This window comes from Heteronotia binoei, chromosome 9 (assembly GCF_032191835.1).
Source record: "Heteronotia binoei isolate CCM8104 ecotype False Entrance Well chromosome 9, APGP_CSIRO_Hbin_v1, whole genome shotgun sequence".
In the NCBI taxonomy this organism is placed as follows: domain Eukaryota; kingdom Metazoa; phylum Chordata; class Lepidosauria; order Squamata; family Gekkonidae; genus Heteronotia; species Heteronotia binoei.
In genome coordinates, this window is record NC_083231.1 from 54,753,515 (window position 1) to 54,768,214 (window position 14,700).

The 14,700-nt window shown below is 46.4% G+C and overlaps 1 protein-coding gene across 1 annotated transcript in view; it reads right to left on the reverse strand.

Annotated features, from left to right (window-relative positions):
- The window catches only part of LOC132577122 (uncharacterized), an 87,687-nt gene that overhangs the window by 37,098 nt on the left and 35,889 nt on the right, over positions 1-14,700 (reverse strand). The window contains exon 13 of the mRNA XM_060246617.1: positions 11,298-11,397. Coding sequence (XP_060102600.1) covers positions 11,298-11,397 — 100 coding nt within the window. The remainder of the gene's footprint in view (positions 1-11,297; positions 11,398-14,700) is intronic.

Consider the following 14,700-nt stretch of genomic DNA (forward strand, 5'->3'; position numbering starts at 1 on the left):
TCTCAACCCAAAGAGATAAGAAATCTTTTAGAATAATGTATTCAAACTAAATGGGGACTGGTCTACTTTGTTGAATCTAGGAAACTTCTTGAAGTAGCTTCCAGCATACTTGTCATCAGTCATAATATTTACATATATTTAGGCACTTTAAAATCTCAAGATGCATTAACCAGCTGTCATTACAGTGTCAACCTCCGGTCACTGAAATGTGAAATAAGGGTCAGCACATTTTTTTTTCAGCTAAGGAGATCTTTTTACAGCTACTGAACTGAACACATACTAAGACCAAAAACTCCTTAATATTCCTATTGCTATCGAAAAAGTGAAATATGACCACTTTTGTCATAGATCTCTAAATAAGAAAATTTAGTCAACATGAGAAATAGCAAAGAGGTCCCCTTCCATGAATAATGGGGGTTGTATTTTAAATATGCTGAAGTTTGGACATTCTAGGGCAGCAAACTATGAAGAAGAAAGTGCAAAAATGTTCAGGAACCAAAATATTACTATAGCATGATTATAGTAAAGCACGATTGCCAGTAAGAGGGTTGAATCTCAATCTGTTCAGGACTTTTTGAGTCAAAAGAGCAGTAGGATAAGAAAGTAAAGCACCCTAGGGTGAACAATTAGTAACCAATATCCAGGGCTTTTTTTCTGGGAAAAGAGGTGCCAGAACTCTCAAGAGGGAAATGAAGGAGAAATATAGGGTGCCCCTCATGAATTTTTGAACTTTTTTAAAAAGCACCCCCAAAGAGATTCCTGAAAAATTCAGAAAACCCCCAGGCTTGGAGAAAATGTAAGGGGTAGGGAGGAATAAACAAACCCAAGACCTTGTGAGACTACCTCAGGAAACCATAGTTAATCCCAAATAGTGTCCAGGATCTTGGGAAACAGTCTCATGAGATCTTAACACAGATGGGAGGGAGCTAGAAGCAGGAGACAGGGATAGAAAAGAGGGGAGACGAAGAGAATTAGGAGCTATTGGGGGCAACCTACAGAGCAAAGTGGAAACTAATGAGAATGTGCAAAGTGTAAGGAAGCAACACCAAGTAAAGCAGGGAAAGGAAAAGCTGGCACCAGGGAAGAGAGAGAAGTTGAGGGAAGCAGGGTGATGGATGGAAAATACAGGAGCTGGTGAGGAGAGGAAAGTAGAATACTTATGGATTTCCTGCTTGTTTAAAAACTAGCACTAAAAGAATTAAAATTATTGAAATTTTAGGTTCTTTAAAGCAGGAGTCTCCAACCCCTGGCTCGTGGACCGGTACCGGTCCGTGGACCTGTACCAGTCCGTGGCCTGTTAGCAACCAAGCCGTGAGTTATATAATTATTTCATTATATATTACAATGAATAGTAGCAGTAGTAGTAATAATAATACATTGGATTTATATCCCGCCATCCACTCCAGATTTCAGAGTTTCAGGATGGCTCACAATCTCCTTTCCCTTCCTCCCCCACAACAGATACCCTATGAAGAGGGTGGGGCTGAGAGAGCTCTTACAGCAGCTGCCCTTTCAAGGACAACTCCTGCAAGAGCTATGGCTGACTCAAGGCCATTCCAACAGCTGCAAGTAGAGGAGTGGGAAATCAAACACCCTGTGAGGTGGGTGGGACTGAGAGAGCTCTGACAGCAGCTGCCCTTTCAAGAACAACTTGTACGAGAGCTATGGCTGACCCAAGGCCATTCCAGCAGCTGCAAGTGGAGGAGGGCAGGAATCAAACCTGGTTCTCCCAGATAAAAGTCCGCACATTAACCACCATGCACAGTTGTACTATCTCCAAACCAATACGCGCCCCACCCACCCCGGTCCATGGAAAAATTGTCATCCATAGAACCGGTCCCTGGTGCCAAAAAGGTTGGGGACCGCTGCTTTAAAGGGTTTAGGCTCTTTAAAGGGAAGTCCTGCCTCATTAAACTCACAGAATCTTTTCAGAGAGTTAATAAGCATGTAGACAGGGATAAACTCATAAGTTCTGTATACTTGGACTTCCAAAAGTATTGGAAAAACTGTCTCAAAAAAGGCTTCTATGTAAACTTAACACTCATGTTCTTTCACATGGACTGGTAATTGGTTAAAATAAAGGAAGCAGAAGGTGGAATAAATGTACAGGTTTTATCGTGGCATGAGCAAGCAGTGGAGTTCTCCAAGGGACCTATGATGGATAAAAGTGATTGAATTCATTTATTATGACCAAGAACTGTGAGTGAACAGTAAGCCAGGGAAATAATCTATAAGTTCTTTCAATTTATGTCGTCTTCTATAAAATGTAACTTGGATATTCAATTGTAAGAAGAACTGAAGCTGGGCAGATGTAGAACTTATAATGCAAGTACTGGTTCTTCATCTGCTAGGTAAAACATATTGAAAAATCTAATACTATCATGGTTTACCTGATAATAACTTGCACCAATGTGAATGTGATATACTCCTAAGCAAAGACAAGTAAGACAACAGATAATGCACAACCTAGGTCCAGGTACTCTTAGAATACCATTCAATGCATACTATCATAATAGGGTATAGGAATAATGAATCAATATTTAATAAGACCTCCCATGTTTATAATGTACTTTTGACTGTCACTGTATTTACATTTACACGTCTCCAAAGAAATGGGTTTTAATAGAATTTATGCAGATATGCTTCAGGAGGAAATACGCTGCTAAAGTAAAAAAACTTCTGCAAGCAAACAACATCAGTAACAAAGGTCAACATGGTTACTTCTGTCATGTGTTAACAATATTTAAAATCATATAGATAAGTATGCCTTTACTTTGCTCTGTTTGGCACAAAATAAATTTATTGCCAATTACAGACTGTGACCATACACTGACCCTGCTTCTGTAAACACAGGTTTAAATCAACAAAGTGCATTAACACTGTCTCTGGGCCACTGCAGAAGCAATAACAGTGTATTCACATCCCTACATAGATAATGCGCCTCTGCTGTCCCAAGCTGCATAATTATTTTACTGCAAAATAAATTCATAGTACATTAAGACTTAAAAAGTAAGCCCACATTCATATTCTAAAGATGTTCACATTTTCTATATTTGACTAGCGCAATCTGCATAACCGCAGAAGTTCAACAGATTAAACTAGTGTTGTAGAAGACATATTTAATAGGATTTAGCATTGCAATTTATATTGTTTGTGCTAATGGCTATCACATATTATTTCCTAGTATAATTTCAGGGAGAGAAGGCAGCATGATAGAGTCTGACCTTGTCAGCACTCAGAAGACAAGCAGGGTTGGTACTTGGAAAGGAGACCACTGAGGAAGACTCTGCAGAGTCTCTCAGAATGAAATGTAACTCCCTTAGTCAATAACTGGGAGTATTTTCCTTTAGAAGCACTTCTTGAAACATGAAGGACACGATTCTAGTCTACATAAGGACACAGTTTCAGTACAGAGGGATCCCCAAAAGGCTCAGAGGCCTTATTCCTCCTCTCCTCTCCCTTCCATCAAAATGCACAACAAACATGCACAGAAGGAGTGCTATGAGTTGTTATAAGAAATGAAACATTTCCAAGTGCCTTTGTACTCCTCTTAGGGCATAACTACATGTTATTTTTTTCCATGTCCTTGTGTCAATCTGCAAGTTCCACACTAAGAATGTAATTCTCTGGCATGTGCAAGCCCTACTAGGATCAGGACTATGGCAAGAGAGAGCGAGCAGAAAGAGAGAGCTTTTACTTTCCGTCTTGCACCAATTTCCTTTGAAATTGCCAAGAGGATGCTATTTGCCCCTAAGTACATGTGAAGCCCCCAAAAGGGAAAACAGTGCCCCTCATGGCAGTGCCATGTAAAGAAAATGTCAGGGGGGAAGGCATAAGCCATAATCTTATGTACCTCTGTGTCATTCTGAACTGGGCCTTGTGCACATGGACACTGAGTTTCTAGCACAGAACTGATAAAACACACCTAATCATGCAGACCTGTAGAGGACCCAGAAAAAACATAATGTATAGCCAAGACTTTCTAAGTCAGTTATTCAAGCTCCAGAGTTAAAGCAACTTGAGCAATCAGAGAAGTTACAGGGATCCTACTAAGTGTGGGAATTTTCTCTCACACAGAAAAGAAATATGCCCTTTTAGTCCTTGATCTAAAAGACTCTTGTTACACTGAGGAGATTGCAGAATGGAGAAGAGTTATTGTTCTCTCCCAAATCAGTAAACGTTTACTTGTCCATACAAATGAATATTTTAACTAAAAGTAATTCGTTACTAGCTGTGGACAAATAAAACTTACAAGCAGAACACCCCAAGATCATATTAGCTTTTTTGCTGCTGCATCACACTGGCTGCTCATACAGTCGACCTGCACCTCAAGATCGTGACCTGAAACCTTACAGAATGTCTGTTTTTTTTTGTTTGTAACATTTTTGCATGTAATTTCTAAGCATTTATATAGCTATTTAAAAATGTTCAAAGTGCTTTACATTATATTTCAATGTATCTGAAGAAGTGTGTATATGAAAGCCTATACCCAGAAAAACAGGTTTCCTACCTGTAACTGATGATCTTCGAGTGGTCATCTGTGCAGTCACACCAATGGGAGAGGCGCCGGCGCCGATCACGATCGGTAACTTCAAAGCCGCGGATTTCCGCGCCCCCGCCCCGGTGCGCATGCGCAGGCACCCCTCCCCTGCGCATGCCCAACGGGGCAGGAGCGGACATCCCGCCAGTTCCTTCTGACCGCTGCAGGAGCCCTAGACAGACCCGCAGCAGTGGGGAAGGTGGGCGGGTAGTGTGACTGCACAGATGACCACTCGAAGATCATCAGTTACAGGTAGGAAACCTGTTTATCTTCTTCGTGGTCTCTGTGCATCACACCAATGGGAGAATAGCAAGCTCACCACATACCTGGAGGAGGGTTGCGTGGTCCGTCAATAGGCGAGCGACTGCAGGACTGCACTGCCCACCGACGAACTCTGTCTCCACTGAAGGTCCAGCGCATAGTGTTTGATGAACGTATGCGGGGAGGACCAAGTAGCTGCTTTGCAAATGTCTGGCAAAGGCACCCCCTTCATGAACGCAGCTGAGGCAGCCATTGCCCTAGTGGAGTGAGCTCTGATAGGCCCTGGCAGAGGCCGCTTACGTAGCAAGTAGCACAGCTTAATTGTCTCTGTCAACCACTTGGATAGTCTCTGTGAGGAGATTCTCTGCCCCATAGAGGCCGTGGCATACGAGACGAAGAGCCTGGAGTCCTTGCGCACAGGTCTGGTCCTATGCAAATAAAAGGAGAGTGCACGCTTCACGTCTAGGGCGTGAAAACGTCTTTCCGAAGCCGAAGTAGGGTTCGGGAAGTAGACCGGCAAGTAAATTTCTTTGTTCAGATGGAAGGCAGACACTACCTTCGGTAGGAAAGTCACATCTGGACGCAAACGTACCCCTTCCGTGCTGAACTGCAGATAAGGGTGGTCGCATCGCAAAGCTGCCAGTTCTCCCACCCGGCGTGCTGAAGTAATGGCCACCAGGAACGCTGCTTTCCATGAAAGGAGCTGCAAGGAACACGTGGCCATAGGCTCAAAGGGTTTCCCCATAAGAGCCTCCAAGACCCCGGGTAGGTCCCAGGAGGGCATAGGAGCTCTGACAGAGGGATACAGCCGCACCAGCCCCTTCAAGAAACTCTTAGTGGTAGGGTGAGTGAACACCGACCGGCCCTCAACCTGGTCATGATTGGCCGAGATGGCCGCCAAGTACACTCTGATGGAAGAGACCGTCAGTCCTCTGTCTAACAGGGAGACCAGAAAATCAAGGACGCTAGGAAGTCCCGCCCTCTTTGCGTCAGTGCCCTTTTGAGAGGCAAACTTAACGAATTGAGTCCATTTGTAGGCATAGGACTTTCTCGTCGACTCCTTCCTACAATTAAGGATAACGTGTTGCACCCTCTCTGACAGCCCGCTCAGCCGAGCTTCCATGCCGTCAGTTTCAGATGCGGGACGTCGTGGTGAACTATCCTGCCCTGCTGGGAGGAAAGTAGATCCGGCTCCCCTGGGAAGTGGTGAAACCTGCCCTTGGACAACTGCAGCACAGGGGCGAACCAGTGCTGCCTGGGCCACCAGGGGGTGATCAGGATGCCCCTCGGGCGCTCTGAGTATAGTTTCTGCACCACCCGTGTGATGAGCGGGATCGGGGGAAACAGATAGAGGTGGAGGCGGTGCCAACGAAGCAGAAGACCGTCCCCCATCGACAAGGGATCTCTCCCTCCCCGGCAACAAAAGTTCTCGCACTTTCTGTTGTCCCGAGTGGCGAAGACGTCTATCTCCGGAGTCCCCCATTCCAGGAAGACCGGCTGTAGGAAGGTCCAGTTCAATTCCCACTCGTGCAGGGACGCTCCTCCCCTGCTGAGAAAGTCCGCACATACATTTTGCTCGCCCGGGAGATGAGCTGCGAAGAGATAAGTGTTCATTTCCATGCAAATCTGCCATACCTGCAATGCTAGGAAACACAACTTGTGAGACACCGTGCCACCCTGCCTGTTTATATAGGCCAGCGCTGTGGTGTTGTCTGTCAGTATTGCTACCGACCGGTTCACCAGCAGTGGCCTGAAGGAGAGGATAGCATGATGAATCGCCAAAAGTTCTAGGAAGTTGATGTGATATTGCAGGTGGTCCCTGGGCCACCTGTCGCCCACACAAAGACCGTTGACATGAGCACCCCATCCCCATAGGGATGCGTCTGAGGTCAGAGTCACTGTCGGCTGCGGCCTGTGGAACGGTGCCCCTTGAAGCAAGTTCTGCTTGTGACACCACCACGTCAGAGACGCCAGGATCTCCTGTGGAATGGAAAACCGGCGTAGTGGAGGGTCTATCCCACAACGGAATCGTCTCAGGAACCACAGCTGAAGGCTTCTCATGTGCAGCCTCGCGAACGTTAGCACCGCCGTAGTGGCCGCCATTAATCCCAGCAATCGCAGAATCTGGAGAGCAGTTACAGTTCGGTTTGACTGGAAGATGTGTATTAAGTCCATAATGTCCTTTGCTCTCTTCTCCGGCAGAAACGCCTTGCACTGTTGCGTGTCTAAAATTGCCCCAATGAACAGGATCCTTTGGGATGGATGGAGGAAAGACTTCTTCATGTTCACTCGTAATCCCAGCTGTTGAAGGAGGTTCAGGGTGGTGGAGATGTGCTTCAGGAGGTCGAGTTTGGATCCGGCCACCAGAAGCCAATCGTCGATGTACGGGTATACTGCTATGCCCTGCAGTCTGAGGTGAGCCGCCACCACTACCATGGTCTTCGTGAACACCCGTGGGGCTGTTGACAATCCGAAGGGGAGCGCACGGTATTGGAAATGCGAAGTCCCAATGGCGAACCTCAGGAATTTTCTGTGAGCTGGATGGATGCTTATATGAAAATAAGCATCCTGGAGGTCCAATGTAGCCATCCAGTCTCCAGGGTTTAGCAAAGGAAGTATGTTGGACAGGGACGTCATACGAAACTTTTGGTGTGGTATAAAGTCGTTGAGTCCCCGGAGGTCCATAATGGGCCGCAGGCCCCCATCCCGCTTGGGGACGGTAAAATAGCGGGAGTAGAATCCCGTTCGTACTTGGTCTGGCGGAACGGGTTCTATGGCCCTCTTCTCGAGCAAAGTCCTCACCTCCTCTCGGAGGGTGGAAGACGGGGTGGTGTAAACGAATGTTGGAGCCTCCGGCTCCTGTAGAAATTCGATTAGATAGCCCTGCCGGACTATCGACAGCACCCAGTGGTCTGTTGTTATGGATGACCATGCTCGTAAAAAGGGCCACAGGCGGGGGTGGTCTGAGGAATTGATGGGGGTGTGGTAAAGGAAGGGGGGGGAGTCAAAGGCCCTGTTTGGCCGGCCTGTTCCCCTTCTGCCTGGAAGACTGGGAAGAGGTAGGCGAGTATTTGGCCTTAGCCCCGTACTGGGACTTGCTGAAAGAGCCCGAGGTTTTGGGCCGCCATTGTTGATCCCCAGATTGCTTCTGGAAGGATTTCTTGTTCCATGTCTTGGACCATGGACGCTTGGTCTGCTGCCTGGATAACGCCGGTACCCCCAGGTTTCTGGAGGTACGGATGCTTTTGTCCATGTCCTGGAGCACCGTATCGGTGGTGCCACTGAATAGCCCCTTTCCGTCGAAAGGTAAGTCCTCGACGTAGGCCTGGGTGTCGGCCTGTAAGGCTGTAGATCTCAGCCATGAGTGTCTCCTAGGGGTAGAAGCAGGCTTGTCCCATGAAGCTTTTGCAGTGTGTAACATCACCGTTGTCAATGGGAGTGCTACAGCCGTCGATGTATCCATCTGAACGATGTCGAATACGCTAATGGTAACGACGGGCACAGGCTGGATGGTCGACAAAGATATGGACTGAGCCATTCTCTTTATCAGTTCTCCATAGGATTTTAAATCCTCCGAAGGGGAGATGGGCTGGTCTTCTCCAACCTTGTTTGGGGGAGACAGCTCCTCCGAGGACAGCTGCTCCTCTTGGATAGAGCCCTCGGAGGATCTCGGTGAGTCCGGGGACTCCGACTGGTCTGACGGAGTGGGTCGATTGCGAGTCGGTTCCGGGGCCACAGTCTCTTCAGTGGGAGGAGACTTCTTCTTCTTAGCCGGTTCCTCGGCCGGAGGCTTCGACATCGATGCCGACGCTTTGCGCGTCGGGGGGTGGTACGATGTCCTAGAATGGTAAGACGCTTCCGAACGTTGGTCCCATTCAGATTGACGAGGAGGAAACCAGGGAAACATGGACGGCATCGGGCAGGACCCGTAGAGGTATTGCCATTGCCTTTGGTCCCATGAGAGCGGTGGCGGTGTCCGCAGTCGTGGGGAAGCCTCTCGGTGCCTCCTAGGAGATCGATCCTCCGGAGATCTCTCCTTCGATGACCGACGATCCCGTCGATACTGAGGACTTCGGGATCGGTCTTGTTGGGATGTCTTAAGCTGGTCCGGATGTGGCACTCGCTTCAGTGTCAGAGGGGAGACTCTCTGTGCACTGCGGGATCGATCCCGACGAGCCATCTCCGATCGATCTCGAGAGCTGTCCTTCTCCTCCTGAGTAAGGTCTGAATGGCTGTCATCGCTCACCAGACGTTGCGCCGATTCCAGGTCTCGGTCGGAGTCGGAAGAGATGGCTATCTGCGTCGACATCGATTCGAGCGGCGCATTAGGTCGATGCCGAGCCGGGGAGGCCAGCAATTTCAAAGGCGGTAAGACCGGAGCTGTTAGATCGTGCGGCGATGTCGGTGACGAAGTCGCAGGGACCTTCTTATGCTTCTGCTTGTCGGACTTTTTCTTCGACCCCGCAGAAGCTCCTGTATCCTCCTTAGATCTCTTCGCTGGCGTAGAGGTCTCCGACAACGAAACCGAGCCCGCTCTTTTCAGGGGGCGATCGGCATCGAGGGATGATTTGTCGGTATCGACCACCGACGTCGAGGATTTTGGCGCGCTTTCTGATGACGCCATATTCCTCGGAGACAGCGCCTGTCCGACCAAGGCTGCAGCAAGACGAGCCGCTCGATTTTTGCGGGTCTGTCTGGAAAACCTCGCGCAATGGATGCAGGAGTCCAGTTTGTGTGTTTCTCCTAAACACAGCAAGCAAAGGGTATGGCCGTCCGGAGGGGCGATCTTACTGCCACACCGCCTGCACCGCTTGAAAAAGCCCCAGCGCTTTTCCATACGCGAAAGCGTGGGGAGGGTGAGGGGGGGAAAGGGAAGGGAAGGGGAACTAGAGTCAGGGAAAAATAACAAAGAACACTCCACCCCACTCACGAAACGAAGGAAAGCGAAAACGCTAACAGAGTCCGCACTGGAAGAAACCAGCAAGGCTGAAGTAAGTAAGTAATCCACCGACCGTAGGAAAAATCGACTGATCTCAACGGCGGTCAGAAGAGAACTGGCGGGATGTCCGCTCCTGCCCCGTTGGGCATGCGCAGGGGAGGGGTGCCTGCGCATGCGCACCGGGGCGGGGGCGCGGAAATCCGCGGCTTTGAAGTTACCGATCGTGATCGGCGCCGGCGCCTCTCCCATTGGTGTGATGCACAGAGACCACGAAGAAGATTTAAGCTTTGTTGGTCTTATAGGTGCCACCAGACTCAAACTTTTTTTCTAACGCTTCAGACCAACAGGGCTACCCAGCTATATTAATACTGTAATCTCTACATGCAAGGTCAGTCATTATTATCTCATAGGAGTCTTGCCTAAGACCTCCTAGCAAACTCACAGTACACTCACGATTCAAACAAGGGGGTTCCTGGTTCAAGACACAAAATATGGCTTGTCTATAGCCAGTCATTATTATGACTAATTATGACTATTATTAGTCATGGCTTGTCTATAGCCAGTCATTATTAGTCATTATTATCTCATAAGAGTCTTGCCTAAGACCTCCTAGCAAACTCACAGTACACTCAAGATTTAAACAAGGCGGTTCCTGGTTCAAGACATAAAACATGGCTTGTCTATAGCCAGTCCACCCAACTCTCATGGAAGAGACTTCTAAAAAGCCTTTTTTTCTGTTGGAGGAAGACTCTATACTTAGCTGAATGGAGTGGTAGGCTACAACCTTATTAGTGCAATCCTAAACAGAGTTACATCCTTCTAAGCCCACTGCCTTTATTATCCTTCTAAAAGCACTGTAACTCAGCTTAGGAATGGACTATCAATTTTTCAACTACAATAGAATCATAGAATCAAAGAGTTGGAGGTGGCCATACAGGCCAACCCCCTGCTCAATGCTGGATCATCTTAGAGCAGGGGTGGCCAACGGTAGTTCTCCAGATGTTTTTTGCCTCCAACTCCCATCAGCCCCAGCCATTGCCCATGCTGGCTGGGGCTGATGGGAGTTGTAGACAAAAACATCTGGAGAGCTACCGTTGTCCATCCCTGTCCTAGAGGAGTGGCTCCCAACCTTTTTGGCACTAGGGACTGGTTTCGTGGAAAACAGTTTTTCCATGGACGGGTGGTGGTGCTGTCCTCCAAGAGGTCTGGAAGATGATGGACAAAGGCTCTGCAAGCTCTCTAGAAAGTTCTTAGAGCACTCTTGGGTGCACAATATCTGACTCAGCTTTACACTGGCTTTACAGAGGAAAAAAACCCCTCTCTTTGTGTTTTGAGCACCAACTGCAGAGCTGGTTCTAGATCTGTTTTGTCTGCACATATTTATTTTACCTGATGGCATGACCACCGATAAATTGAAGTAAAGAATCTGTGAAAGACAGGTTTCCAACTTTTACACAGCAGAATAACAAAGTTGGTTTATAAAACATGACAATAAAAAACAATAGAAATATCCAATGAACATTTTTGGGGGGGGGGGGGAGGGAATTCAAGACATACCCATTCCTGTTCCAGCTGGTGCAATCTCTCTTGAGAAAATTTCAACTGCCTTCTTCTGCTTATGAAGCACAGCAAGCCAAATAACAGCTTCCCGGGGACCCTGTTTCCAGGAATTACAATATAGAGTCTCACCACACAGATATATTTAGCATACAGCTCTTTTCATAAACTTCCCATATAAAAATTATAAAAAAGATACTGCAAGAGACATGTACTTGGTGATATCCAAGACAAGAAAAATAGTTAAAATGTCTTTCAGTTCCACTTGACACAGGACCAACACCATGACTTGTTTGGTGTAGTGGTTAAGTGTGCGGACTCTTATCTGGGAGAACCGGGTTTGATTCCCCACTCCTCCATGTTTGATGTGGGCTAAGTGCTACTTACTTGTATCTGACATTTTCTCAGTCTGATGTAACAAGCTTTCATATCATAAAAACACAGTCAAAGCAAATCACAAAACAAAAACTGCCAGTAAATTTAAATATATGCCAAATAATAAAGCACAAAGCAAAGTAACAAAAAAACAGCAGCAGAACAATATAAGCCCGAACATGAAAACTGATTGTTGGAGAGTGCACCTGATACCACAACATGACTGAAAATGTTTACCATTTTTTAAAAACAGAAGTCTTATTCTTAGTAGTAGAACAGAACAAAGAAAACTGTCTGGGAACGGAGTGCCAACTTTAGCAAGAAACCGCTTAAGCGCTGACTTTAAACAATTATATATTTTGGTTTACTTTGACTTTAGACTGATATTCCAAAAGCCCAGTGCCTATGTATTAATAAATGTAAAGCACTGAACATTTTAAATAGCTATATAAATGCTAAGCATCAGTAGTAATGTATTTCTGGTTCTCTGTTATTACAAACAAAAAAACCCCACATTCTGTAAGTTTTCAGGAAATGTCTTTGAATATTGTTGCATTATACCTTACATGTTTTATTTGTTCACTAACTGTGGACAAATAAAATTTTACAAAGAATCCTTTTTAGTTAAAATATCCATTTGTGTGGACAAGTAAATGTTTACTAATTTGGGAAGAGAACATGCTTTTTTTCTTCATATGCAAATATAAATGCCTGAATGCGTATCTGCAATTACTTCCAAACAGTATGCACTTTTCTTGAAACTGGGCTATATGTCTGATAACAGAGTATTTTTAGCTTCAGTTTCTACCTAAAATCAGTACCTTAAGCCAGATAAATGCCTAGAGATCTCAACTGCTGTCCTAGGGCATAAAGCATCCTCCAGTATAATTTTGGGCATGTGGAATGCACACTATTTCTCATGACCTAGCATTCTGGTCTAGAGAATTCTTGACATGGAGTATTCAGACTTGCAATCTCCCAATTCTCCCATTCTTCTCTAGTACTGTACACTAATTTTTTTGCTAACAGAAGAGGCACTGATTCCCCCTTCCCACTGCAGATCCCCAGTTTGCTTTCATGCTGTTCGGGGTGGGGGGGGGGTCCTCCTATCCTGGATAAGCTATATTTAGGGAAGATTAGTGGGCCAGAAGGGGAGGACAAGAAACTTCCATTCTGCTGATGCAAGTAGCAAATTACAGGAAAATGCAATTCGGATTCAACACTGTATTTCTTCTAACTGTAAGTATAACCGCTCTACATTAGTTTTAGTTTTTAGTAGGCAATGCAAATGTCTTGTATACTAAGTGACCTTTAAAATGCTGAGTGTTAAGCATTTGTGACTGACACTCATATTTTAACTTGCAAGCTATCTTTCATCTAAAGATAATTAAAACTTTAGAACTTGTCCTCTATATAAACTTTTTAATGCCTGGTTTTTGTCAGGAAGGGGGTCATAATGTTAACTTTCAAATGGCATAGTTTCGTGTCTGGTGAGTTACATTTTGTACAGAAGAAATTTGGATCATGAGAACTCTACACTGAATCCAAACAACCGTGAGAAGAGCAGACCTCATGGAAGGCTTCTTTGTGGCATTCCCTTTTTCCCTTCTTCAGAATACCTCAAAAAGCCACTCCCAAGGGTTGGGGGACCTTTGGGAAAAAACAGGTTGCTTACCTGTAACTGATGTTCTTCGAGTGGTCTTCTGTGCATTCACACCCATGGGATAGTGTGCCTGCACTGACCCCGATCGGTACTTAACAAGCCAAAGGATTTTCGCTTCCAGACTCCAGTGAGCGTGCACAGGAGCCCCACCACACATGCTCACCAGAGTGGGCGTGGACATCCCTCCAGTTCCTTCTGACCGCTGTATGATCCTAAATAAAGCCAGAGGACAGACAGCAGTGGGGAAGGAGGATGGGTGGTGTAAATGCACAGAAGACCACTCAAAGATCATCAGTTACAGGTAAGCAACCTGTTTATCTTCTTTGTGGTCTCTGTGCATCACACCCATGGGAGATTAGTAAGCTAGGCCTATGTCTGGAGGAAAGTACTGGAGGTCATTCAGACACAGCAGACAGCAGGATAACATTGCACACTCCAAACACTGGTGCAGACACACATTGAAGGCACAGCAGAATGCTAAAATGCCTAGATCATAGTTCTGCAAATCTCTTGAATTGGTACATTTTAGAGGGAGAAAATAAATGCAGCTAAGGCCTTAGCAGGGTGGCCTCAAAGTGGGTTAGGAAGTGGCTTCTGCTAGGTTGCAGTGGAACTAAATAGCTTCCTTAGGAACTAACGGGAACCTCTGTGAAGAGATGTCATGATCTAGCTTCGAAGAAGTAGGGAGAAGGAATGAGTTAGCATCACTTCTATAGGTTTTAACCTTCTGAAGGGAAAAGCAAAGGGGGAAAAACCCTGAGACCTTTGAGGACTGGCACCTCTCTCCAAGTGCGGACAAAGGAGAAGGAGGTTGGAAAGAAGTGTCAGGGTTAAGCAGGAACTCAGACCCTAATTTCAAAGGAACGGCACCTTTGTAGAAAGGGAATTTACCAGCGTCATGAAGTGGAAGGGCATCATGACATAGAGGTTTGAGTCCAGCTATCAGTCTGACTGAGTTGATGGCCCTCAGTAACATTGCTTAACTAGACAAGGAACAAAGGGACCAGGTGGCCAGGGGACTGGCCGGTTTCCCCGTCAGGTTAGACAGGAGAAACGCAGACCCCACGGTGGAGTGGGTGGTTCAACCAGGGGATAAATGCAGAGGAGGCCTTTAGGAACCACATAGCATGAGAATGCATAGCAGGTACCCGTCAAAAGGGGGTACAATGTACTGCGGCAGCCAGGAGGCTGATCTTAATAGAAGAGGAGCAAAGGACTAAAGTCTACTAACTATAGTGTAAGGTTATAAATGGCAGAAGGTCCCCCCACCTCATGAAGGAGGCTATGGGGGGGGGGGCAATTGGGACTATTTGTAATTGTGTCATTATAGAGAGGAGAACTTCTACTACTCAACCGCAGGGTGCC